The 25,352-nt window shown below is 39.6% G+C and overlaps 1 protein-coding gene across 1 annotated transcript in view; it reads left to right on the forward strand.

Moving 5' to 3' along the window:
- Nucleotides 1-25,352, forward strand: part of MARCHF5 (membrane associated ring-CH-type finger 5) — a 60,708-nt gene that overhangs the window by 14,097 nt on the left and 21,259 nt on the right. Inside the window, exon 2 of the mRNA XM_001145688.8 lies at nt 5,913-6,115. Coding sequence (XP_001145688.1) covers nt 5,913-6,115 — 203 coding nt within the window. The remainder of the gene's footprint in view (nt 1-5,912; nt 6,116-25,352) is intronic.

Consider the following 25,352-nt stretch of genomic DNA (forward strand, 5'->3'; position numbering starts at 1 on the left):
TCTGAAAATACAAAAAAATTAGCCAGACGTGGTGACACGTGCCTGTAGTCCCAGCTACTCGGAAGGGTGAGACAGGAGATTTGCTTGAACCCTGAAGGGAGAGGTTGCAGTGAGCTGAGATCGCACCACTGTACTCCAGCCTGGACAACAGAGTGAGACTCCGTCTCCAAAAAAAAAAAAAATATTTACAAAGGAAAAATCAGAAAAAAGGAAGGAAGAATGGCTAGAGCAGAAGTTTTCAAACTTTCGGGATCATGATCACCTGATGGGCTTATTGAAACAAAGTGCTGGGTACCCCCAGAGTTTCTGATTCTGTAGGTCTGGGGCAAGGCCTAAAGATTTGCATTTCTAATGAGTCCCCAGGTGATGCTTATGCATCACACTGAGGACTGAGTTCTGAGAGAGTCAGAGGATTGGAGAAAACAAGAGGAAAAATAGATGTAAGGAGAAACTCTTAGTTTGGTCAGAAATTACAACTTCCTTTTTCCTTGGGTATGGACTTTGAGTGTTTTGGTTTTGACTAATAATTAATTGGCTATTTTCCATTTCAAAAGACAAAACCAAAAACTAGTCCCATCTACTCAGGAGGCGGAGGTGGGAGGATCACTGGAGCCCAGGAGGTCCAGGCTGCAGTGAGCCGTGATTGTGCCACTGCACTCTCACCTGAGCAACAGAGTGAGACCCTGTCTCAAAAATAATAAAAACTCTTTAGAGTTTACATTCTATGATTGTACTGAGGCCATCTCTTAGTACCCAACACAGTAACAAGATCATTTTGGTTGCACATGATGCAATGCGAATTGGTTAAGCCAAAAACCCAAAAATCTACTGCTTTATGTGAGTTAACAGTACAAGAATATATTTAGCTTTAGGCACAGCACATCTTGATCCATGTCTCAATGCCGTCAGTTTCCACCTTCACTTCTTCTGGATTCTTAAGGCTCCACTTAGTTGGTGGCTCTCCTGTCAGCAATAGCCTCACATTCTCTGCCTCTAAGCCCAGAAGAAGAGAGAAAGTCTGTATACCACTTTTCCCAGCAAAAGTTCTGAGGTTCACTAAGACCAGCTTTATGGACCCAGCCTCCCAATGATGTAGTCTGGAAGATAGGCTACAGTGGCCAATCTGAGTGTTTCTGGGGTTGGTTATGGTATTCACTGCCTAAACCACACACACGGCTAATGTTGGAGGGAAGAGCGATTTTCCATAGAAAGCATGGGATACTATTTACTCCTAGAAGGTAGACGGACTTGTGTTGTATGTACATTAAACATCAAATTTCTACTGTCCCCTCCATTCCAAGATGTTGGGAAATTGTAAATGAATCATTTTCAAATAGCTCTTCTCCATCTTAAAAGGAAGGGGGTAGAGAATTGGGGAATAAATCGTTGAAGTAGATTAATTACATAGAGTGGGAGGGGTAGGGTATGGAGAAGCAAAAAGGGAAAGCATAATTATAAGACCTTCCCAGGTGATGTTCCTGGTCAGTCTATCAGAGGTTAAAAAATGGGGGGATGGGCAGGCGCAGTGGCTCATGACTGTAATCTCAGCACTTTGGGAGGCCGAGGCGGGTGGATTACTTGAGGTCAGGAGTTTAAGACGAGCCTGGCCAAGGTGGTGAAACCCCATCTCTACTAAAAATACAAAAATTAGCCAGGCGTGGTGGTGGATGCCTGTAGTCCCAGTTACTAGGGAGGCTGAGGCAGGAAAATCGCTTGAACCCAGGAGGCAGAGGTTGCAGTGAGTCAAGATTGCACCACTGCACTCCAGCCTAGGTGGCAGAGTGAGACTCAGTCTCAAAAAAGGGCAGGGGAGGGGGCAGGAAGCTAGACTATATGCCTGCAGTCCTAGGTAATCAGGACACTGAGGCAGGAGGATCACCTGAGCCCAGGATTTCAGTTGGAGTCTAGCCTGGACAACAGAGCCAGACCCATCTCATAAAATAAGGAAAGAAAGCATCTGTGTGTGTGTGTGTGTGTGTGTGTGCGCGCGCGCGTGCATGCACGTGCCCTCCCCTCCTTTTTTTTAGCCCTTAAGACTAGTCACACTCTTATATGCTGATATCGGCCTAAAGACATTTGTGTGACCATTTTTACATGCTTTAATTTCCCCTTTGCCCAGTCCTCATTTCATAGACTGCTATTCTTTCCATACTAGGTAGATTAAATTTAAATAACTAGTAAGATAGCAAATCAGTTAATAAATTCTTTAGAACTTAACATATTTGGCCAGGCACAGTGGCTCACGCCCAAAACTTTGGGAATCCAAGGCAGGAGGATTGCTTGAGCCCAGGAGTTTGAGACTGGTCTAGGCAACATAAGGAGATCCTGTCTCTAAAAAAAAATTTTTTTTTTAATTAGCTGTGTGTGGCCAGGCGCAGTGGGTCATGCCTGTAATCCCAGCATTTGGGAGCCTGAGGTGGGCAGATCACTTGAGGTAAGGAGTTCAAGACCAGCCTAGCCAGCATGGTGAAACCCTATCTCTACTAAAAATACAAAAACTAGCTGGGCATGGTGGCGGGCACCCTGTAATCCTACTACTTGGGAGGCGGAGGCATGAGAATCGCTTGAACCGGGAGGCGGAGGTTGCAGTGAGCCGAGACCACCACTGCACTCCAGCCTGGGCAACAGAGCAAGACTTTGGGCTGCCGGTTGCCCATTTTTATGGTTATTTCTTGATGATATGCTAAACAAGGAGAGGATTATTTATGCTTCCCCCCCCTTTTTTTTTTTTTTTTGAGATGGAGTCTCACTCTGTCACCCAGGCTGGAGTGCAGTGGCACGATCTCAGCTCACTGCAAGCTCTGCCTCCTGGGTTCACACCATTCTCCTGCCTCAGCCTCCCGAGTAGCTGGGACTACAGGCACCTGCCACCACGCCTGGCTAATTTTTTTGTATTTTTAGTAGAGACAGAGTTTCACCGTATTAGCCAGGATGGTCTCGATCTCCTGACCTCATAATCCGCCCTCCTCAGCCTCCCAAAGTGCTGGGATTATAGGCATGAGCCACCGCGCCCAGCCTATGCTTCCCCTTTCTAGATCATATAGGGTAACTTCCTGACGTTGCCGTGGCATTTGTAAACTGTCATGGTGCTGGTGGGAGTGTAGCAGTGAGGACGACCAGGGGTCACTCCTGAGCATCTTGGTTATGGTGGGTTTTAGCTGGCTTTACTGCAACCTGTTCTATCAGCAGTATCTTTATGACCTGTATTTTGTGCTGACCTCATATCTCATCTTGTGACTTAGAATGCCTTAACCATCTGGGAATGCAGCCCAGTAGGTTTCAGCCTCTTTTTACCCAGCTCCTATTCAATCAAGACGGAGTTGCTCTGGTTCACATGCCTCTAATACTGCTATTTCAACTGAAAGCCTAACTCCTGATAAGTACCCACTCTGAATCATCATTCAGCTATCTTATTTACCATAGTTGTGAAATTAATTAGAAAAAAAACTGAAAGTGCATAAGTGCATGCGTTGTTTTGTTTTTTTGTTTTTTTTTTTTTTGAGACGGAGTCTTGCTCTGTTGCCCAGGCTGGAGTGCAGTGGCACGATCTTGGCTCACTGCAAGCTCCGCCTCCTGGGTTTACGCCATTCTCCTGTCTCAGCCTCCTGAGTAGCTGGGACTGCAGGCGCCCGCCACCATGCCCAACTAATTTTTTTGTATTTTTAGTAGAGACAGGGTTTCACCGTGTTAGCCAGGATGGTCTCAATCTCCTGACCTTGTGATCCGCCCGCTTCAGCCTCCCAAAGTGCTGGGATTACAGGCTTGAGCCATGGCACCCGGCCGAGTGCATGCTTTAAATGTCGGTTCTAAAAAGTAAATCTGTACAAGTATTTAGGACTGAAATATACTGATGCCTGCAACTTTGAAATGCAGCAAAAAATAAGAATAATGAATGGATGTGTGAGAAAGCAAATAGAGCAGAATAAGAATTATAGAATCTAAATGTTGGGTATATGGGTAGTCACTGAACAGTTTTCAACTTTTTTTGGAAAGTTTGAAATTTTTCATAATAAAATGTTGGGGAAAAATAAACCTTATCTAGAATTTATGAGGAATATAATAGCTACACAAGTATTCTCATTAGATCAAAATATGAAATTTGACCTATCTTTTCTGTAAGTCAAAAACAGATTAATGTAGACTATTTCAGTTGGTTCAACCTAGTCCTAACATTGTATTTTATTTTTCTGATGACTGAAATTGGATTAATTTAAAATGTGATTCACCGTAATACTGATTAATTATGCTGATGTAGCTATTCTTATTTACGTTTGTGTTAAGAAAGTATGAGACTAAAGAGTCTCTAAATATTCTGCCAGTATTTTGTTGCTAAAATGATACATTCCATTTCCTAGATGTATACAAATATGTTCACAAAATTACCTCAGTTGTGGGGAAAAATATATACTAACAACATCTTAACCAGCCTGTGTGCTAGTATACTTACCAATTGAAATTTTATGCAAAAATCATAGGTTAGAACCCAGTCCTACTATGGGTAGTCTTGGTGGTTGCACAACAGTATGAATATACTTACTGCCACTGAATTATACACCTAAAAAATGGCTAAAGTGGTAGATTTTATGCTATGTCTATTTGACGATAAAATTTTTTAAAAAAGAACAAAGTATTTTTGGACAACCATAAGACAATGTGAAGGCCCAGACAGCTTAGCTAAAGTGGGTCAAAAGGGTCAGAATGCTAAACAAATGCTACCTACGTTCTAATTTTACTTAGATCTTATGAAACCTGACTGAATTTGAAAGCTGAATAAAACAACAATTTTGGATATTGATGCCCTGGATTCAGTTCAACTTTTTTTCTGTTCTAATTGAAAAATTGTAATTGGAGCACACAATTGAAATTCATGTTGTTCCACAAGGACTGGAGAACCTCACCCATCTATAATACCTGACTATATAGTCTTTCCCACTGAGCATAGTTAAGCTAGTTGTTCTGACAGAAGCCACTTATCCAATTAAGTAAAAAGTGCACAGTAGGTAACATGCTTTAATTAGCAGTTGTTTCCACTTGTACAAGTTCTAATGGAGGGGAGGAGAGAAGGGTCTCATTGAATTGAACTGTATTTGCCCTGATGGAAATCAGTGTCAAAACTTGTGTTAATTGGGAGAAAAACTGAGGAATTACAACCTAATTCCACAAAAAAAAATTACAATTCATGAAGTACCCTTAAAAGTAAAGTGGGAAAATGTTTTAAAATTACCGATCTCAATAGAATTTTATTTTTATTAATATAAGCACCCCAGACTTGATACTTCTAGATTTCAGATTTCAAGCATACACGCCCAAATTTATCATATTGCTATTCTAAAAAAAAAATCTTGATATATTTATCTCCTTTGTGCTTTTTTGAAAATGTAATATTGTTTTCTCTCATGTTTATACTTTACCGGAAAGAAAAATGGGTTTTTTTTTCCTCAGCTGAAAAATGGAATGAGACTGTATGTGAAATCACTCGTGTAATACTTTGTTTTTCCAAGTTCAAGGGATTGGTGGTGGTGAACTGGGGAGAACACTGAATTTAATATATTACTGTGCTTACTATTCCTCAAAGAATTATTAGGTCTTATAACAAAAGCAGCTTGAGGTTTGTCTCCTTGCACTCTCGTACATTAGAGAAGGTGAAGAATTACTGAAAAGATAGAGGAGATTACATAAAAACAAAGTTCAGAAAACATAAGATTCTGTAGAGGAAGACAAGGAAAAACAGAAAAAGTAGAAACTGCTCTAGTGGGAATGTATTGGTTGTTTTGTCTCCTTAGTCTTTTAATATAGGACAGAGATTCTGTAATATAACATAGCAGGCTCATCCCATTAAGTAAGAGCTGCAGTATAGAGGAGGCTGGAGTCCTAAAGATATAAATGTCATCCTTTTCTCTTTTAATTTACAGAAGTTGCTGGGTTTGTTTTGCTACTGATGAAGATGATAGAACAGCTGAATGGGTGAGACCATGCAGGTGCAGAGGATCTACAAAATGGGTTCACCAGGCCTGTCTACAACGCTGGGTGGATGAAAAGCAAAGAGGAAACAGTACAGCCAGAGTGGCATGTCCTCAGTGCAATGCTGAATACCTAATAGTTTTTCCAAAATTGGGTAAGAATATCTTTAAAAACAACACAGATATAGTTGATGTTATTATATATAACTTTATAAGTTCATTTTAAAATGAACCACCTCTTTTTTTTAGGGTGTGAATTTCTATATTCCCTTTCTCTTGTTTCCTCTCTGAATGTCAGAGACATTTATTTCTTTTGCTAACAGTTTACAGTATCCTTAATATATCCCCAAATTTATCCATTTGCCTGTGTATTAACTGTCTGTTTGATAGAAAGGAGAAAGAACTTGCATACCTGTGTGGATATAATTGAATAACAAAGCTCTAATAAAAAGCTGACTTAAAAAAAAAAAACTAACTTAGCTTAATTATCTGGAGACAGTTGCTGTAAGAGAAAGAAAGCAGTAGTATGTTCTAATACTTCTCCTTAATTCTTCCTTTTAAGGAATAAAAGTAGAGAAATTAAATATTTAATAATATGTGACGTTAAACTCATCTTTGGAATCCAATTTGTGTGGTTTCTTTCATGAACCCTGCTATCCCTTTTCTGTGAAGTGGCAGGTAAGAAATAACCAAAGATCTTTGAGAACAGGCCTAGCATGGAAAAAAAGTATAGCAGACTGCTTACAAGAAGCATTCTAAGGCTGCTTCTTTAGCAGCAGTATAACTAAGGCTGATATTTAGTGAGCCTGTTCCATTACAGCCATACAGGTATAAATTGGTGTCAATCTTTTGGTTTGGTGTTTATACCATGCCAGTTGTTAAACATTTTTTTATAACCCTTGACTGTAACCAAGAGGTATAGGAAGGCAGCTTGGGTTCTGGGAAGGTCATAAGGAAAGAATGTCTTTGGGGGCAGAGGGAATTCAGGAAAAATTGGAAATAATTATTATATATATTGTTTTTTATAAGCGCTATTCATACTGAAATCAGACCAATTTTTTGAAAATGAGGCAACATAAATGCAGATAATGAAGTGCTTTTCTAATATGAGAAGATTAATAATAAGGGCAAACAAAATGTCCTTGGTTCTCTGTTTTTCTCTAACATGCACAGGAAGAAATGATAGCTTCCTTTGAAGGGGAAGTAGTGTAGTAGAGAAAGTAGTGTTTTCAAACATTTGGAATTTGTGGACCATGTGATGGGTCTTCAGTGCATACCACTGATTTTAGATAAACACAAAAGAATAATTCAAAATGTTTTTATTGTAAGATCAAAGAAGTATTTTTAAATCAGTATCAGGAAAAGCAATGATTGTTCACATTATTGTACCACCACATGAATGGTGAAAGACTCACTAAAGTCCAAGTTAAGGTTTCATATTTAACTGATTTCTTTTCTTGCTCTTAGTTGTACTAAATTAGATAGCCCCACCTTTGAATTATAGAGTTGGGAAGAGCAACAATTATATGATATTTCTATTAGATGTTTTAGATATTCAAATGGACACAAAAATTATTACAAGAATTCTCACTGAAAACTACATCAAGTTGACAAGTGTATGGCACTCAAAAGGAAAGTTGAATATTTTAATTTTGGAGATGGCAATGTGTAGATCTGTCCTTTTGGTTGAATTCAGTTCTAGGAAATATGTTTTCAGGTTTAGTGCAGTAATTGAATATGGTTTTAAGTCTACCTAGTTGTTAGAAAAGAGTAAATCTTGGCTGGGCGTGGTGGCTCACGCCTGTAATCCCAGCACTTTGGGAGGCAGAGGCGGGCAGATCACGAGGTCAGGAGTTCGAGACCAACCCGGCCAATATGGTGAAACCATGTCTTTACTAAAAATACAAAAGTTAGCTGGACGTGGTGGCGTGTGCCTGTAGTCCCAGCTACTCGGGAGGCTGAGGCAGAAGAGTTGCTTGAACCCAGGAGGCAAAGGTTGCAGTGAGCCAAGATCGTGCCGCTGCACACAAGCCTGGGCGACAGAGCCGAGACTCCATCTCAAAGAAAAAAGAAAAGAGTAAAACTCTTTGGTTAAGCCATTTGTATCATTATCTAGTCTGCATATTTTGTTACTAAGAATTGTGGCCGGGCCGGGCGTGGTGGCTCACACCTGTAATCCCAGCACTTTGGGAGGCCAAGGCTGGCGGATCACGAGGTCAGGAGATCGAGACCATCCTGGCTAACACAGTGAAACCCCATCTCTACTAAAAATACAAAAAAATTAGCCAGCCTTGGTGGCAGGCGCCTCTAGTTCCAGCTACTCGGGAGGCTGAGGCAGGAGAATGGCGTAAACCCGGGAGGCAGAGCTTGCAGTGAGCCAAGATAGCGCCACAGCACTCCAGCCTGGGAGATAGAGCAAGACTCCGTACTAAAAAAAAGAATTGTGGCCGGTCACAGTGGCTCACACCTGTAATCCCAACACTTTGGGAAGCTGGGGCGAGTAGATTGCTTGAGACCAGCCTGGGCAACAGGGTGAAACTCCATCTCTACCAAAAATAACAAAAAAAAATTAGCTGGGCATGGTGGCACACACCTGTAGTCCCAGCTACTCAGAAGGCTGAGGTGGGAGGATTGCCTTAGCCTGTGAGGTGGAGGCCACAGTGAGCTGTGATTGCGCCACTGTACTCCAGCTTGGGAGACAGAGTGAGACCCTGTCTCAACAACAAAAAAGAATTGTGGCCAGTCATGGTAGCTCACATCTGTAATCCCAGCACTTTTGAGGCTCAGGTGGGTGGATTGCTTGCGGTTACAAGCTCAGGATCAGCCTAGGCAACATAGCAAAACCTTGTCTCTCTACAAAAAAGAAAAAGAAAAAGAAAAAAAATTAGCCAAGTGTGATGGAGCACACCTGTTGTAAGTCCTAGCTACTCGGGAGGCTCAGCTGGGAGGATCACTTGAGCCCAGGAGTTTGGGGCTGCATTGAGCTATGATTGCGCCACTACCCTCTAGCCTGGGTGACCGAGTGAAACCAATCTTAAAAAAAAAGAGAGAGAGAATTATAATTTTACTCTCAAATGATATGTTCAAGCTGGTCACTATACTGTCTGTCATAGAGGTATGGCACTTGAGTTAGCCGCTTAAAATCATAGATATGTTTTAATGACATCAGTATTATAAAAAAAAATGAATATCCACTGGGCACGGTGGCTCACGCCTGTAATCCCAACACTTTGGGAGGCCGAGGCAGGCGGATCACCTGATATCAGGAGTTCAAGACCAGCTTGGCCAACATGGTGAAACCTTACGTCTACTAAAAATACAAAAATTAGCCAGGCGTGGTGGCAGGCGCCTGTAATCCCAGCTACTTGGGAAGCTGAGGTAGGAGAATCACGTGAACCTGAGAGGTAGAGGTTGCTGTGAGCCAAGCTCGCACCATTGCACTCCAGCCTGGGTGACAGAGCAAGACTCTGTCTCAAAAAAAGAAAAAAAAAAAGTATATCCTTCACTTGAGTAGGTATTGTTAGCATATTTCCTTTTGACAAAACAGAAAAACAGAGTATTTGCTGCTGCTGCTTTTTTTTCCCCCACCCCCAAATAGAGGCCGGGTCTTGCTGTGTTGTCCAGGCTTGTCTCAAACTCCTGGGCTCAAGCAATCCACCTACCTTGGCCTCCCAAAGTGCTAGGATCACAGGCGTGAGCCACTGTGTGCCCAGCCTGCCGCTGCATTCTTAACATGCTGAAGATACCTATTCAAGGGCTGCAATTTTAATTATATTTGCAATTTTCCATGCAGTTATTAACAATGACTCAAGCCAGCTGTTGTCTGTAAATGAAGCCATGTGTGAATTGGCTTTCAGGTGGTGGGCTCTTCATTGCTGCACACAAAGCTAGTGCTCTAGCCATGCTGATTCCAGCACAACTTTTCAATTCAAGGTTCAAAAATAATTGTTGGTTAAAAGAAAATATCTTCTTCTAAAACTTTTAAAACGTTGCTTGTATTTCTTGATTAACATGTTACATTCGTATATACTAAGAGTTGATTCGTACTCTGTACGCTAGTGACTTCATGCAGCCATTAAACAAAATACTTAAGAGCCTACATCTGTGATAATAATTGTTCTTCCTCTCTGTATAACACACGTAGCACGTAATGTCCGATAGTGTCATCTGATGATAGAATTTTGCCAGTAGATTGTTTTGTTTCTGTCTGAGCACATTTGTCATTAATTTTGCAGCTGACAGTAGTTGAATCTGTTTTGTTAAAAGAAGTACCTTTGACTATTATTTTGATCTTTTAATGACAGAATTCATAGTGGAGGCTTTGGTTGGTTTACTGGAGTTGTTGAAAATGATATGAACACTTCAGTGGCTTCTTGTCCCTATTTAATAATGTATCACAGTACGGTGGGAACAAGGATGTCTCCTAGTACAGAGTTATCACTCCTAGTTCACTGGTCACAGCTCATTCTAAGATCAGTCTTCACTATAAAATCATACTATTATCATTTATGGCATTCTGAGTTAAATGTATTTTTCACTTTTACTCTTTTGAACCATTGATTCATTTCCCTAAATTTGGGATTTAACACAATATGATAGTAACAATAAAATACATATTTAACCAATGTAAACAACTCACACGATGTGGATGTTAGCCCTTTCCTTTTCATTTTCCTTATTATGATAGTGTTTTCTTAACTTACCCTAGTAGAGCTTGGGTGATCCTTAGAATGTAACAGCAATAAAGAACCTAAAAGGATTTCTGTGAAAGTCATAATCTCCTCAAATTTGTGAAATATTTGTGATCAAAACTTTTATCACTTTTTTCTCAAACTGTCTGTAGACCAGTTAATAGATTGCCAGGGACTGCCATTGGTCCCCAAAGACACTTGATAAACACTGACTAGAAGAAGGAATAAAAGAAGATACAGAGAGGGAAAGTTGATGATGGTTAATATTCTATGGGATGATCTCTATGCAGCAGATTTTGTGTTGTTTATTTTTTTTAACTTTTCAAATGAATTTAGCCCCAGTCTGGATGATGCTAGCTGGCCAATTCTGCATCTTTTCTGGTACTTAGTCATGGCAGGAATGAAGAGGTAATATAAGTGTATGTTCTTCATTGTTAATAGGGAGTTACTTATTGTACTCAGTTGTGAAAAACTTAAGAGGATTCGTCAGAGTTTTATCCTTCTCACTGTTTGCCACCCATGTTACAGTTTGCTTTTTTCTTTTTTTCTGGTGAGCCAAGCCAGTTGTATGTATGTACCTACTTAAAACCTTGCTACTCAAAATATGATCTGAGGACCAGCAACATTAGCATTGTCTGGCAGTTATTAGGAATGCAGAACACCACCCCCTTCCTCCACCCCACTTTTACTGAATAGAAGTCTGCTTTTTTTAATTTTTATTTTTTAAAGACAGTGTTTTGCTTTGTTGCCTACGCTGGAGTACAGCAGCATGATCATAGCTCACTGCAGCCTCAAACTCCTGGGCTCAAGCAGTCTTCTTGCCTCAGCTTTCCAAGTAGATGGGGTTACAGGCATGTGCCACCACACCCAGCTAATTTTTTTTTTCTTTTTAGAGAGGGGGATCACTATGTTGCCCAGTCTCGAACTTCCTGGCCTCAAGGGATCCCCCTCCCAAACCCCGTTGGCCTTCCAAAGTACTGAGAATGTAGGCAAGAACCACCACACCCAGCTGAAATGTGCATTTTAATGAGATAATTGAGTGATTTCTATGCACATTAAATTTAAAAACCATTGCTTTAAAACATGAAAGGAATACCAACTGAAAAAAGTTTGTTTTATAAATAAAACCTGTCCATAAACTTTGAGACCTGGTAATAACCTTGTTCAGGCAGAAGAATTCAGAGGAGAGCATCTCAAAGGTAGAGAGATCTTGACTCCCAAGGGACTGATTCACACTAGATTTATTTTCTTTTATTATTATTATTTTTTGAGACAGATCTCGCACTGTCATCTAGGCTAGAGTGCAGTGGTGCGAAGTTGGCTCACTGCAACCTCTGCCTCCTGGGTTCAAGCAGTTTCTCCTGCCTCGGCCTCCCTGGGATTACAGACATGCGCCAGCACGCCTGACTAATGTTTGTATTTTTTGTAGAGACAGGGTTTCACCACGTTGCCCAGGCTGGTCTCAAATTCCTGACCTCAGGTGATCCACCCACCTTGGCCTCCCAAAATCCTGGGATTACAGGTGTGAGCCACCACGCCCAGGCAAGATTTATTTTCTTTAACTTCTCTCAACATTGTTTTATAGTTTTTAGATTTTTTTTTTAGTTTTTAAATTTGTTTCTAAATATTTTGTTCTTTTTGATACATTGTGTAAATGGAATTGTTTTCTTAACTTTGTTTTTAGATTGTTTAAGTATGTAGAATACAATTTTTGTTTTCTTTTTGTCTTGGAACACAATCAGCAACAATTGATTTTTGTAAATTGACCTTGTATCCTGTGACCTTGCTGAACTTGCTTAATTATTTGGATACTTCTGGATGGATTCCTTAGGATTTTCTAATATAAGATCATGTCATTGTTGAACAGAAATAGTTTTACTTTTTGTTTCCCAATCTGAATGCTTTTTTTTTTTTTTTTTTTTTTTTTTTTGAGGCACAGTCTCGCTCTGTTGCCCAGGCTGGAGTACAGCGCCATGATCTCAGCTCACTGCAACCTCTGCCTCCTGGGTTCTGTCAGTTCTCCTGTCTCACCCTCTCCAGTAGCTGGGATTACAGGCACACACCACCATGCCCAGCTAAGTTTTGTAGTTTTAGTAGAGACAGTGTTTCACCATGTTGGCCAGGCTGGTCTAGAACTCCTGACCTCAGGTGATCCACCTGCCTAAGCCTCCCAAAGTGCTGGGATTACAGGTGTGAGCCACCATGCCTGGCCCAATGTGAATCATTTATTTCATTTTCTTGGCTAATTGCCCTGGTTATAACCTTTAGTGCAGTATTAAATAGAAGTGATGAAAGCAGATATCCTTGGCTGGGAGCCGTGGCTCATACCTGTAATCCCAGCACTTTGGGAGGCTGAGGCAGGCAGATTGCTTGAGTCCAGGAGTTTGAAACCAGCCTTGGCAACATAGCAAAACTCCATCTCTACTAAAAATACAAAAAATTAGCCGGGTCTAAGAGCACACCTATAGTCCCAGCTACTCAGGAGGCTGAGGCGCTAGAATCACTTGAACCCGAGAGGCGGAGGTTTCAGTGTATCAGGAGAATGCCACTGCACTCCAGCCTGGGCAACTGGAGTGAGACCCTGTCTCAAAAAAAAAAAAAAAATGGCTAGGGGCCCACAACTGTAATCCCAGCATTTTGGGAGGACAAGGCAGGCAGATTGCTTGAGCCCAGGAGTTCGAGACCAGCCTGGGGAACATGGCAAAACCCAGTCTCTACAAAAAAATACAAAAAATTAGCCAGGTATGGTGGTGTGCACCTGGGGTCGCAGCTACAAACAATAAAGGGAGAGAGAAAGAATGAAAAAACAAAAAAACAGACATCCTTATCTTGTTCTTGTTCTTAGGGGGAAATCATCCAATCTTTTCTTTTTTTTCTAAGATGGAATCTCACTCTTGTCTCCCAGGCTGGAGTGCAGTGGCACAATCTCGGTTCACTGCAACCTCTGCCTACTGCAGAGGTTGGTACACGTGATTCTCCTGCCTCGGCCTCCCAAGTAGCTGGAATTACAGGCACCCACCACCAAGCCTGGCTAATTTTTGTATTTTTAGTAGAGTTGGGGTTTCACCATGTTGGGCAGGCTGGTCTCAAACTCCTGACCTCAGGTGATCCACCCGCCTCGGCCTCCTAAAGTGCTGGGATTACAGGCGTGAGCCACTGTGCCTGACGACTTTTCACCGTTAACTATAGCCGTACTACACTGTACTTAATGTTTAGGTCAATAACAACCACAGTGGTGGTCCCCTAAGATTATAATTGAGTCGAAAAATTCCCATCACCTTGTGGCATTGTAGCTATGGTAACATAGTAGTGCAATGCATCATTCACCTGGTTGTGGTGATGAAGGTATAAACAAACCTGTACTAGCAGTCATATAAAAATATAACATGTAACACTTTTATACAGTACATAATGCTTGGTAATAAATGACTGTGTTACTGGTTTATGTATCTACTTTACTTTTTATCATTACTTTTAAAAAGTTTTGTGTGTTTGTTTTTTGTTTTTTTGGTTTTTGTTTTTTTTTTGAGAGGGAGTCTTACTCTGTTGTCCAGGTTGGAGTGCAGTGGCACAATCTCAGCTCACTGCAACCTCCGCCTCCCAGGTTCAAGCAATTCTCCTGCCTCAGCCTCCTGAGTAGCTGGGATTACAGGCGCCTGCCACCGTGCCCAGCTAATTTTTGTATTTCAGTATAGACGGGGTTTCACCATGTTGATCAGGCTGGTCTCGAGCTTCTGACCTCTTGATCTGCCCGTCTTGGCCTCCCAAAGTGCTGGGATTACAGGCGTGAGCCACTGCACCTGGCCAAAAAAAAAAAAAATTTCTTTTCTTTTTTTTTTTTTTGAGACAGAGTCTCACTCTGTTGCCCAGGCTGGAGTGCAGTGGCGCAATCTCAGCTTACTGCAAAAAAAAATTTTTTAATATAGAGACAGGGTCTTACTGTGTCACCCAGGCTGGAGTGCAGTGTCATGATCATAGCTCATTGTAATCTTGAACTCCTGGGCTCAAGTGATCCTCCTGCTTCAGCCTCCCAAATAGCTGGGACTACAGGTGCATGCCACCAAACCTGGCTAATTTTTTTTTATTTTTTGTAGAGACAAGGTCGTGCTTTGTTGCCCAGGCTGATTTCTCTATTCTGACTTACAGGGGCCTTCCTTCCTTGGCCTCCCAAAGCACTGTGATTACAGGCATGATCCACCATATCCAACCACTTGTTATCATTATTTTAGAGTATACTTCTTTTACTTAAAAAGTAACTGTAAAACAGCCTCAGGCATATCCTTCAGGAGGTGTTTCAGAAGAAGGCATTATTCTCATAGGAGAAAGTAGCTTCATGTTTGTTTTTGCCCCTGAAGACCTTCTAGTGGGACAAGATGTAGAGATGGAAGACAATGATATTAATTGATGATCCTGACCCTGTGTAGGCCTAGGCTAATGTGTGTATTTGTGTCTTAGTTTTTAACAAAAAAGTTTAAAAAGTAAGAATAATAAATTTTAAAAATAGAAAAAAGCTTATAAAATAAGGATAAAAAATTTTTCGCACAACTGTACAATATGTGTTTTAAGCTGTTAATACAAAATAGTTAAAGTTAAAAGTGTATAGAGTTTAAAAGTTACAGTAAGCTAAGGTTAATTTATTATTAAAAATTATAAATTCAGTGTAATAAGTGTACAATGTGTATAAAGTCTATAATAGTGTATAGTAATGTCTTAGGCCTTCACATTCACTCATCACCCATTCACTGAATCACCCAGAGCAACTTCCAGACTTCCAGCCTTGGAAGCTCCATTCATGATTAAGTGTTCTATACAGGTATACCATCTTTTATCTTTTATACCATATTTTTACTGTACCTTTCCTATGTTTAGGAACGCAAATACCATTGTATTATATTTGCCTACAGTATTCAATACAGTAACATGCTGTGCAGGTTTGTAGGCTAAGAGCAGTAGGCTATACCATATAGCCTAGGTGTGTAAATAGGCTACACCATACCGACTCTGTGATGTGCACAAAACTACAAAATGGCCTAAGGACACATTTATCCCTGTGTGTGGATACCCATCATTGAGTAACACGTGAGTGTATGTTAACTGGGTTTTTCAGAGATGGCCTTTATCAGGTTGAGGATGTCCCATCTATTTGTAGTTTGTTGAGGGCTTTTGTCATGAAAAAGTGTTGGGTTTTGTCAAATGCTGTTTCTCTGTCTATTGATAATCATGTGAGTATTGTTCTGTATTCTAATAATATGGCATATTACATTGGTTGATTTTCATATTAGACTCGCCTGGGGCTCCTGGGATAAATTCTACTTGGTCATGTTTGCTAGTACTTCGTTGGGAACTTTTGTGTCTGTACTCATAATGGGTATTGGTCTGTAGTTCTTTTGTGACATCTTTGGTTTTGGTGCTGGAATCATACTGGCTCATAGGATAAGTTGGGAAGTGATCCCTCCTTTATGTTTTTTAAAAGAATTTGTGAAGGATTGGTGTTTTAAATGTTTGGGAGCAGTGAAGCCATTTGGTCCTGGGCTTTTCTTCATGGAAAATGTTTTAATTACTAATTCAATCTCATTACTTACAGGTCTATTCAGATTTTCTATTTCTTCTTGAATTAGTTTTGATAGTTTGTATCATACGAATTTGTCCATTTCATGTATATTATCTAATTTGTTGGCATATAGTTATTTATAGTATTTTTTAATAATCCTTTTCATTTCTGTAAGATTGGTAGTAATGCCCCTTCCTTAATTCATGATTTTAGTCATTTGAATCTTCTCTTTTTTTCTGGTCAGTCTAGCTAAAGATTTGTCAGGGTTGGCCAGGCGTGGTGGCTCATGCCTGTAATCCCAGCACTTTGGGAGGCCGAGGAGGGCGGATCACCTGAGGTCGGGAGTTCAAGACCAGCCTGACCAACATGGAAAAACCCCGTCTCTACTAAAAATATAAAATTAGCCGGGCATGGTGGCGGGCGCCTATAATCCCAGCTACTCGGGAGGCTGAGGCAGCAGAATCACTTGAACCCAGGAGGTGAAGGTTTCAGTGAGCCGAGATCACACCACTGCACTCCAGCCTGGGCAACAAGAGTGAAACTGTGTCTCAAAAAAAAAAAAAAAAAAAAAGATTTGTCAGAGTTTTTTTCTTTCTATTCTTGCATTCTCTGTTTCATTTTTATCCACCCTAATATTTATGTCCTTTCTTCCTTCTGCTTGATTTGGGTTTAGTTTGCGTTTCTCCTTTTAGTTTCTTAAGGTAGAAGATTAGTTGACTTGGGATCTTTCTTTTTGTCCTTTTTTTTTTTTTTTTTTTTTGAGACAGGGCCTCACTCTGTCAAACATGCTGGGATGCAGTGGCACAATCTCAGCTTGCTGCAACCTTGACTTCCTGGGCTCAAGTGATCCTCCCACCTCAGCCTCCCAAGTAGCTGGGACTGCAGGTGCTCATCACCATACCCAGCTAGTTTTTGTTTTTTTTTTTTTTTTTTTTTTTGGTAGAGACAGGGTTTTGCCATGTTGTCCAGGCTGGTCTCATACTCCTGAGCTCAAGTAATCAGCCCAGCTAGGCCTCCCAAAGTGCACCATCACATCTAGCCCTTTTTTTTTTCTTTCTTTCTTTTTGAGATGGAGTGTCGCCCTGTCGCCAGGCTGGAGTGCAGTGGCATGATCTCAGCTCACTGCAACCTCCGCCTCCTGGGTTCAAGCAATTCTCCTGCCTCAGCCTCCTGAGTAGCTGGGACTATAGGCGTGCACCACCATGCCCAGCTAATTTTTATATTTTTAGTAGAGACGGGGTTTCACCATGTTGGCCAGGATGGTCTTGATCTCTTGACCTCGTGATCCACCCACCTTGGACTCCCAAAGTGCTGGGATTACAGGCGTGAGCCACCGGTCCCCAGCCACCTTCTTTATTCTTTTTCAGTCTTGCCGTGTTGCTCAGGCTGGAGTGCAGTAGCTGTTAACAGGTGCAGTCATAGTACACTGCAGCCTTGAACTCATGGGCTCAAGTAATCTTCCTGCGTCAGTATCCTGGTTAGCTGGGAGTACAGGTGTATGCCACTGCACCCAGCCCCTCTTTCTGTTTCTGTTATTTTTAAATAGATTTTAGAGCCTTTTTAGGTTCACAGTAAACCATATGCCAGCCTCCACCCCTGACCACACACACACAGAGTGCTCACTACTTTCCCCACTATCAACATCTTGTACCCGAGTGTTACATTTTTTACAGTCAGCGAACTTAAGTTGACACATCATTACCACCCAGAGTGTCCATAGTTTACATTAGGGTTCACTCTTGGTTTTGACAACTGTATAATTTATAATGTATAAAGGGTTGATTCAGGGTTTTGACAACTGTATAATGACATGTATCCACCATTATAGTATTATACAGAATAGTTTCACTGACCTAAAAATCCTCTATGCTCCATCTGTTCATCCCTCCCCGAGCTCCTGGCCACCATACATCTTTTTTTTTCTCCATGGTTTTTCCTTTTCCACAAGGTCATATAGTTGGACTCGTACAGTATGTAGCCTTTTCAGATTGTCTTTCATTTAGTAACATGCATTTAATTTCCTCTGTGTCTTTTTGTAGCTTGGTAGATCATTTCATTTTAGTACTGAATACTCTTACATTGTCTGGATGTCCCACAGTTTATCCATTCATGTACTGAAAGACATCTTGGTTGCTTCCAAGTTTTGGCTATTATGAATAAAGCTGTACACATCCATGTACAGCATTTTGTGTGGACATAAATTTTCAACTCATTGGGGTAAATACCAAGGAGCATGATTGCTGGATTGTATGATACAAGTATGTTTAGTTTTGTAAGAAGCCTTGAAACTACCCTCCAAAGTGGCTGTACCATGTACCATTTTGCATTTTCACCAGCAATGGATGGGAGTTCCTGTTGCTCCACATCCTTGCCAGTGTTTTTGATTTGGGTCATTCTGATAGATGTATAGAGGTATCTCATTTTAATTTGAAATTTTCTAATGATATATGATGTGAAACATCTTTGCATTTGTTTATATGCCATCTGTATATCTTCTTTGATGAGGTGTACACTTTAAAATCAGAGTGATAGTTTTCTCATTGTTGACCTTTAAGAGTTCTTTGGATATTTTGGATAAAAGTTCTTTGTCAGATGTCTTGGGCAGATCTTTTCTCCTTGGTTGTCTTCTCATTCTCTTAATCTTTCTCCTTTTCTTTCTTTCTTTCTTTCTATTTATTTATCTATCTATGAGACGGAGTCTCGCTCTGTTGCCCAGGCTAGAGTGCAGTGGCACAGTCTTGGCTCACTGCAAGCTCTGCCTCCTGGGTTCACGCCATTCTCCTGCCTCAGCCCCCCGAATAGCTGGGACTACAGGCGCCTGCTACCACGCCCGGCTAATTTTTTTGTATTTTTAGTAGAGACAGGGTTTCACTGTGTTAGCTAGGATGGTCTTGATCTCCTGACCTCATGCCGCACCCGGCCTCTCATTTTCTAATGTCATTTACAACTAGAAGTTTTCCTCTAAGCACTGCTTTAGCTGTATATCATAATTTTTGTTGGGTTTTCATTTATCTCAAAATATTTTCTAATTTTTCTTGTGATTTCTTCTTTGACTCACTGATTATTTAGGATTGTAGTGTTTAATTTTCACATATTTGTAAATTTCCCAGATGTCCTTCTGTTACTGATTTTTTTTAATTTCATTGTGATCAGAGAGCATACTCTGTCTGATTTTTTAACTATATTAAAACTTTTTTTAATGGCCTAACATAGGTTTATCCTGGAGAATGTTCCATGTGCACTTGAGAAAAACATGTATTCTGCTGCTGTTGGAGTATTCTATAAATGTCTAGTTGATTCTGGTATTTTGAAGTATTCTATTTCCTTGTTATCTTTTACCTGTTTATTATTTAAAATAGAGTGGTGAGTGGTGGCTTGTGCCTATAATCCCAGCACTTTGGAAGGTCGAGGCGGGGGGATCATTTGCGCCTAGGAGTTCAAGACCAGCCTGAGCAACATAGTGAGACCCTGTCTCTACAAAAAAAAAAAAAGAAAAACTTTAGCCAGGCATGGTGGCACATGCCTGTGGTCTCTGCTAGCTCAGGAGGCTGAAGCAGGAGGATTGCCTGAGCCCAAGAGTTCCAGACTGCAACGAGCTGTTATTGCACCGCTGCACTCCAGCCTGGGCAACAGAGTAAAGCCTTATGTCTTAAATAAAAAGAGAGAGAGAGTGGGGCATAGAAGTCTCCAATTACTGTTAAATTGCCTGTTCCTCTGGTTCCATACGTCTTTGCTTAATTTATTTTGGCACTCTGTTAAGTGCACATATTTATAATTGTTAGGTCAAGTGCACATATTTATAATTGTTAGGTCAAGTGCACATATTTATAATTGTTACGTCATCCTGATGGATTGTCCCTTTACCATTATAAAATATCCTTTTTTGTTTCTAATAGCAATTTTGTCATAAAAATCCCTTGACCAATATTCGTATAGCCATTTCAGCTCTCTTATATCTCATTAAGAGTAAATTCTTAGTTTTCAAGTTAAATTTTTGTCATCTTTATTTTGTTATTTATGTATTATTTATTTGAGATGGAGTCTTGCTGTGTCGCACAGGCTGGAGTGCAGCTGCACGATCTTGGCTCTCTGCAACCTCTGCCTCCCAGGTTCAAGCAATTCTCCTGCCTCAGCCTCCCGAGTAGCTGGGATTACAGGTGTGCACCACCACACCTGGCTAATTTTTTGTATTTTGAATAGAGATGAGGTTTCACCATGTTGGCCAGGCTGGTCTCAAACTCCTGATCTCCAGTGATCCGCCTGCCTTGGCCTCCCAAAGTTCTGGGATTACAGGCATGAGCCACCGTGCCCAGCTACTCTTATTTTATTGTTGCTCTTATAACTAAACATTAATTGAAACTTCTTATATAGAATTTTACCAGTAACCATCCTCAAAAAGTGGTTGTCAAATGTTAAGTGGAGTGTAAATGCTTAGAAGGGAAAGATTTTCACTAGGGATGAATAGGACCAATTCCTGGGAGAAACCTTCCTAGAGAATCTAGGATATAAAATTAATAGTTGTAACTATTTTATTTTACAATAAATATCAATAGCTATCATTTGCTAATAGGCCCCTATTGCCTATTCTTCCATTCTCTGTTTCATTCTAGGCACTATGTCGATCACTTTGCCTATATTATTTAAACCTCTCGAAAGCTCTGCATAATAGATATTGTCCTCAGTTTGTAGATAAGAAGTAGACTCAGCAAATTTATGTAATGGAAGCCCATGGGCTTCCAGCAAATAAAGCAAGGAGCCAGAATTTTACATTGGCAAATTTCTTGTTACTGTCACTCAGTGAGTCAGCTAATAGGCCACATATGGATAAGTAGTTTCTAGTACCATAAGAACTAATAGAGATAATGTGAATTTGAATTAATTTGAGAGACTGTTAATAAATTACACAAATGATGTGTAAGTAACAAAAATTTTATGAGTTGGTACCACTAGAATTGAAAGACAAGTGTATTGCCAAAAAACAAAATGATAGCTAGGTGCTTGCACTAACAAATGGCCTGGTCTCTTTTCTTTCTTGATATTTGCTTTGCTAGAAATGGAAAGGAATAGCAAATACATCAAAGAGAAGATGGAGCAACTGCAGTATCTCATAAGCAGTTTTTTTTTTTTTTTTTAACTCATTTGATGTTTAAGTTTATATTTTTCCCCCAGGTAATGCATTGACACAGTCAAAAATTCAAAGACATGAGGTACAGTAGGATATTTAATGAAAAGTCTTTCTACTATGTCTGCCAGCCATGGTGCCAAGTAAGTTTTCTTACTTGGTTATAAATTATAACTATCGTTATAAATTTCTGGTATTTCATTGCAGTTTGTTTCTCTTTTTCTTCTCTCTCCTTCATTCTTCTCCTCTCCCTCTCTCCCTACACTTACACAGAATCTACAAACGTAAGAGTTAAAGGAACATCAAGGGAGAGGGAAGTACCCAGGGTTTAGCAAGCTACTTGCAAGCTACTTGCAATGAGGGAACCAGGGAAAAAAACTTTCTTTAACACTTTTACCACTCTCTGATGTTCTGGTCTCTCCTATCATTTGAACACATCAGAAACTAGAGGGCAAGGTTGCCTAAACTTTTTTTTTTTTTCTTAGCAGTGTATCGTAGATACCATTTTGTATTCATGTATGAAGAGCTTTTTTTTTTTTTTCTATTAAAAGTAGCCTGGATAAAGAGCTTTTTTAAAAAAAAACTGTGTTCATACATAGATGTATGATTACTTATATAATCAGTCTTCCTCCATTGATGGACATACAGGCTTGTTTCCAGTCTTTCACTGTTACAGACAGTACTTTCATAAACAACTTTGGGAAATAATTTTATGCATGTGTGCAAATACATCTGTAAGATAAATGACTAGAAATAGAATTACTGGGTCAAAGGTATGTACATTTATAACATAATGGATATCCTATAATTGGCTTTTGTAGAGATTACACCCATTTAATCTCCCAACAGTGTATTGGAGTGCCTGCTTCCCCATTGCCTTTGCCAACATGCTGCTATCAATACACAGAACTAGTTATATCTGCTGCCTTAGCATTGACCAAAGCTCAGCAGAATGCTCACTCAGGTATTTTTTTTCTCTTTTATTATGAAATATTTCATTTGTGGAAAAGGAATATATCACAGTTTCATGTGAGAAGAGATAAACAGGGCAAAGTCAACAACACCATTGAAAAAGCTAGCATAAAAGGGAAAAAAAAAAGTAAGTTTACAGTGGAGAAATGTGGCAAACACTACAACAGCCAAATAATCAAGGTCATTATCACCAGTAATGACTCATGTAGGTATTATGTACATTTGATCTGATGCAATGAAAATTGCATTTTGCCTCTCTGGTCTTCTTCCCTGAAACTCCTAACTCCAAGAGATAATGAGAAAAACACCAGACAAATTCCAGTTGAGGGATATTATACAAAATACCTGGTCAGTACTCCTCAAGATTGTCAAGGTCATCAAAAGCAAAGAAGTCTGAGAAACTGTCATAGCCAAGAGGAGTGTAAGGAGACATGACTAAATGTAATTCACATGTCTTTATTCTGTTCCAGAATCTTATCCAAGATACCACATTACATTTAGTCATGTCTCCTTACACTCCTCTTGGCTATGACCTTGATTATTTGGCTGTTGTAGTGTTTGCCACATTTCTCCACTGTAAAGTTACTTTTTTTTTTTTTTTTTTTTTTGCCCTTTTTTGCCAGCTTTTTCAATGGTGGTGTTGATTTTGCCCTGTTTATCTCTTCTCATCCTTTTATTTTTAATTCTTTTGGGTTCTTTTTTACATTTATTGTGATACTGATATAGCTGGATTTTTATCATCAGATTTTGTGCATTCTATTTGTCCTACTTTTTCCTTTAAGTTTTATGCTTTATTTCTCTACCTAAGTGGTTATTCTTGAAAAGTCTTGGCTTTTATCTCTTCAGATATTGCTTTCCCCCCATTCTTTCCATTCTCATTTTGTAGAACTCTGAGTAGAGTTATATTAGACATTTTTCCTTTTTTTGTTATGATAGAATTTTTCATTTCCTGGGCTTTGTTATGCTGATACACTACGAACACTTGGCTGTTTAATATGTTGCCCTATCCCCTGCAGTTTGTGTAAACTGGTGTTTAGATCTTGTCAGTGAGGTTATTATATATATATATATATATATATATATTTTTTTTTTTTTTTTTTACAGGGATATCTGATAGATAGTTTGTGTGCTTCTTATTGCATCACATCACAAGGCACATAATGTGTAGTTGTTCTTCTTTTTATGGTAAGACCGATCAGTGTGTATAGGTGTTATCAGCCTGATCCATTCAATAAAGTTGCCTATTCATTTCCACCTAGTTTTAGCAGAGATTGATAATTTATTTTTCATTGCCTCTAGGTCCATTGTTTCATTAAGTAATACAAAACATTGTCATTCTAATGTTTTCATTCTTTCTTCATTTATTGGCTTAGAAAATTTATGTTATCAATCAAGAAGAGATTGCTGAGTCAGAGGGTAAATTGAACATAGAATTTTGCCGGTTATTGCCAAATTTCCTTCCACAGGTGCTGAATCATTTTGTGTATTCACCTGCAATATGTGAGTGTGCCTATTTCCTCATGCTTTGCCAGTAGGATGTGTTAGCAAACTGAGATTTTAGCCAGTCTGTTAAGAAAAGATAACTTATTGTAGTTTTAATACACATTTCTTTATCAGTGAGGAGGCTAAACCATTTTAAAGTAAGAATACTTAGATTGTAAAAGGGTACTATAGAGTAAGAAATATATTTTCCCCAAACTTAAAACTTCATGGCTTCAATTTTATGGGGGTTTTACATTTTTGACTGATAAATCCCAAGGTATCAGTTACTCCATAAAAATACTCCCCATTGTTTTTCCTCTAGCCACATGGCCTTCTGTCACTCACATGAACTCAACCTATTTCTTTTCTGCCTGCTCATAAAATATATCATTGGCTTATTTCACTACCTAAAAAACAAATATGGACTTAAGAACTCAAGTACTCTCTTCATATTAATAAAAGTTTCTAATAATATTTACACTTAGCCTTCAGAGAAATGTTTTCTTTTTACTTTGCTATATAGAAGTTCCTATGTATGATCAAAATAAAGAAAAATTTAAAAACCTAAGTCCTATTCCATAGTGATTTAGTCTTTGAATAATCTTTGTTGTCAAAGTTTATAGTTAGAGAACTCATTTAGTCTTTTTTGAGACAGAGATTTGCTCTTGTTGCCCAGGCTGGAGTGCAATGGCACAATCTTGGCTCACTGTAACCTCCGCCTCCCGGGTTCAAGCAGTTCTGCCTCAGCCTCCCGAGTAGCTGGAATTACAGGCTCCCACCACCACGCCCAACTAACTTTTGTATTTTTATTAGAGACGGGGTTTCACCAGGTTGGCCAGGCTGGTCTTAAACTCCTGACCTCAGGTGATTCACCCGCCTTGGCCTCCAAAAGTGCTGGGATTACAGGCATGAGCCACCATGCCTGGCCCTTCATTTAGTCTTTTGTAGCCCTCATTGGTTACCTTCTTGTGAGGCAAATGACTAGGATACCTTCAGAATAAGAGTTTCTTTTGTTTACTGCTGGATCATGTTTGGTCTTGCTCCCTAAGTCTTAAAAGTAGATTAGTTTTAAGAAGTATCTTTCAACAGTGTGAGACTTTCTGGGTACACACTGTATATGAATAAAAGTAGCTGAATTACAGGTCCAAAACATAACTATACAATCTTTTTTTAAAAGGGGGGAGGATAACTGCTCTTTATCAAGAGAATCTAAATTCTCTTGATGTCTTCATTTTCCCTTTACATTTCCAGATTTCTTGGCTCCTTTGACTCCTTCCTTTGCTCCTTGTCCTGCATCTTTAAGGAAAAGGGCACCTATTCTTTATTTCTCACCTGAGGATTTCCTGAAATTGTCTTATTTGTATTCCAGAGCTATATACCACAAGTTTTTTCTCAGACATCTGCTGTCTTTGATTATGCCTTCTACTCCACTGTCCTATAATGTTTAACATCGTTTGCCATTTTGGGGTGACCATATAGTTTAGAACTGGAAGAAATAATAGCTGACACAAGATCGTTACTACGTAACATTAAGTACTAAGAGCTTCATATGAATTATTTTAATTTTTACAAAA

This window comes from Pan troglodytes, chromosome 8, assembly GCF_028858775.2.
Source record: "Pan troglodytes isolate AG18354 chromosome 8, NHGRI_mPanTro3-v2.0_pri, whole genome shotgun sequence".
Classification (NCBI taxonomy): Eukaryota; Metazoa; Chordata; class Mammalia; order Primates; family Hominidae; genus Pan; species Pan troglodytes.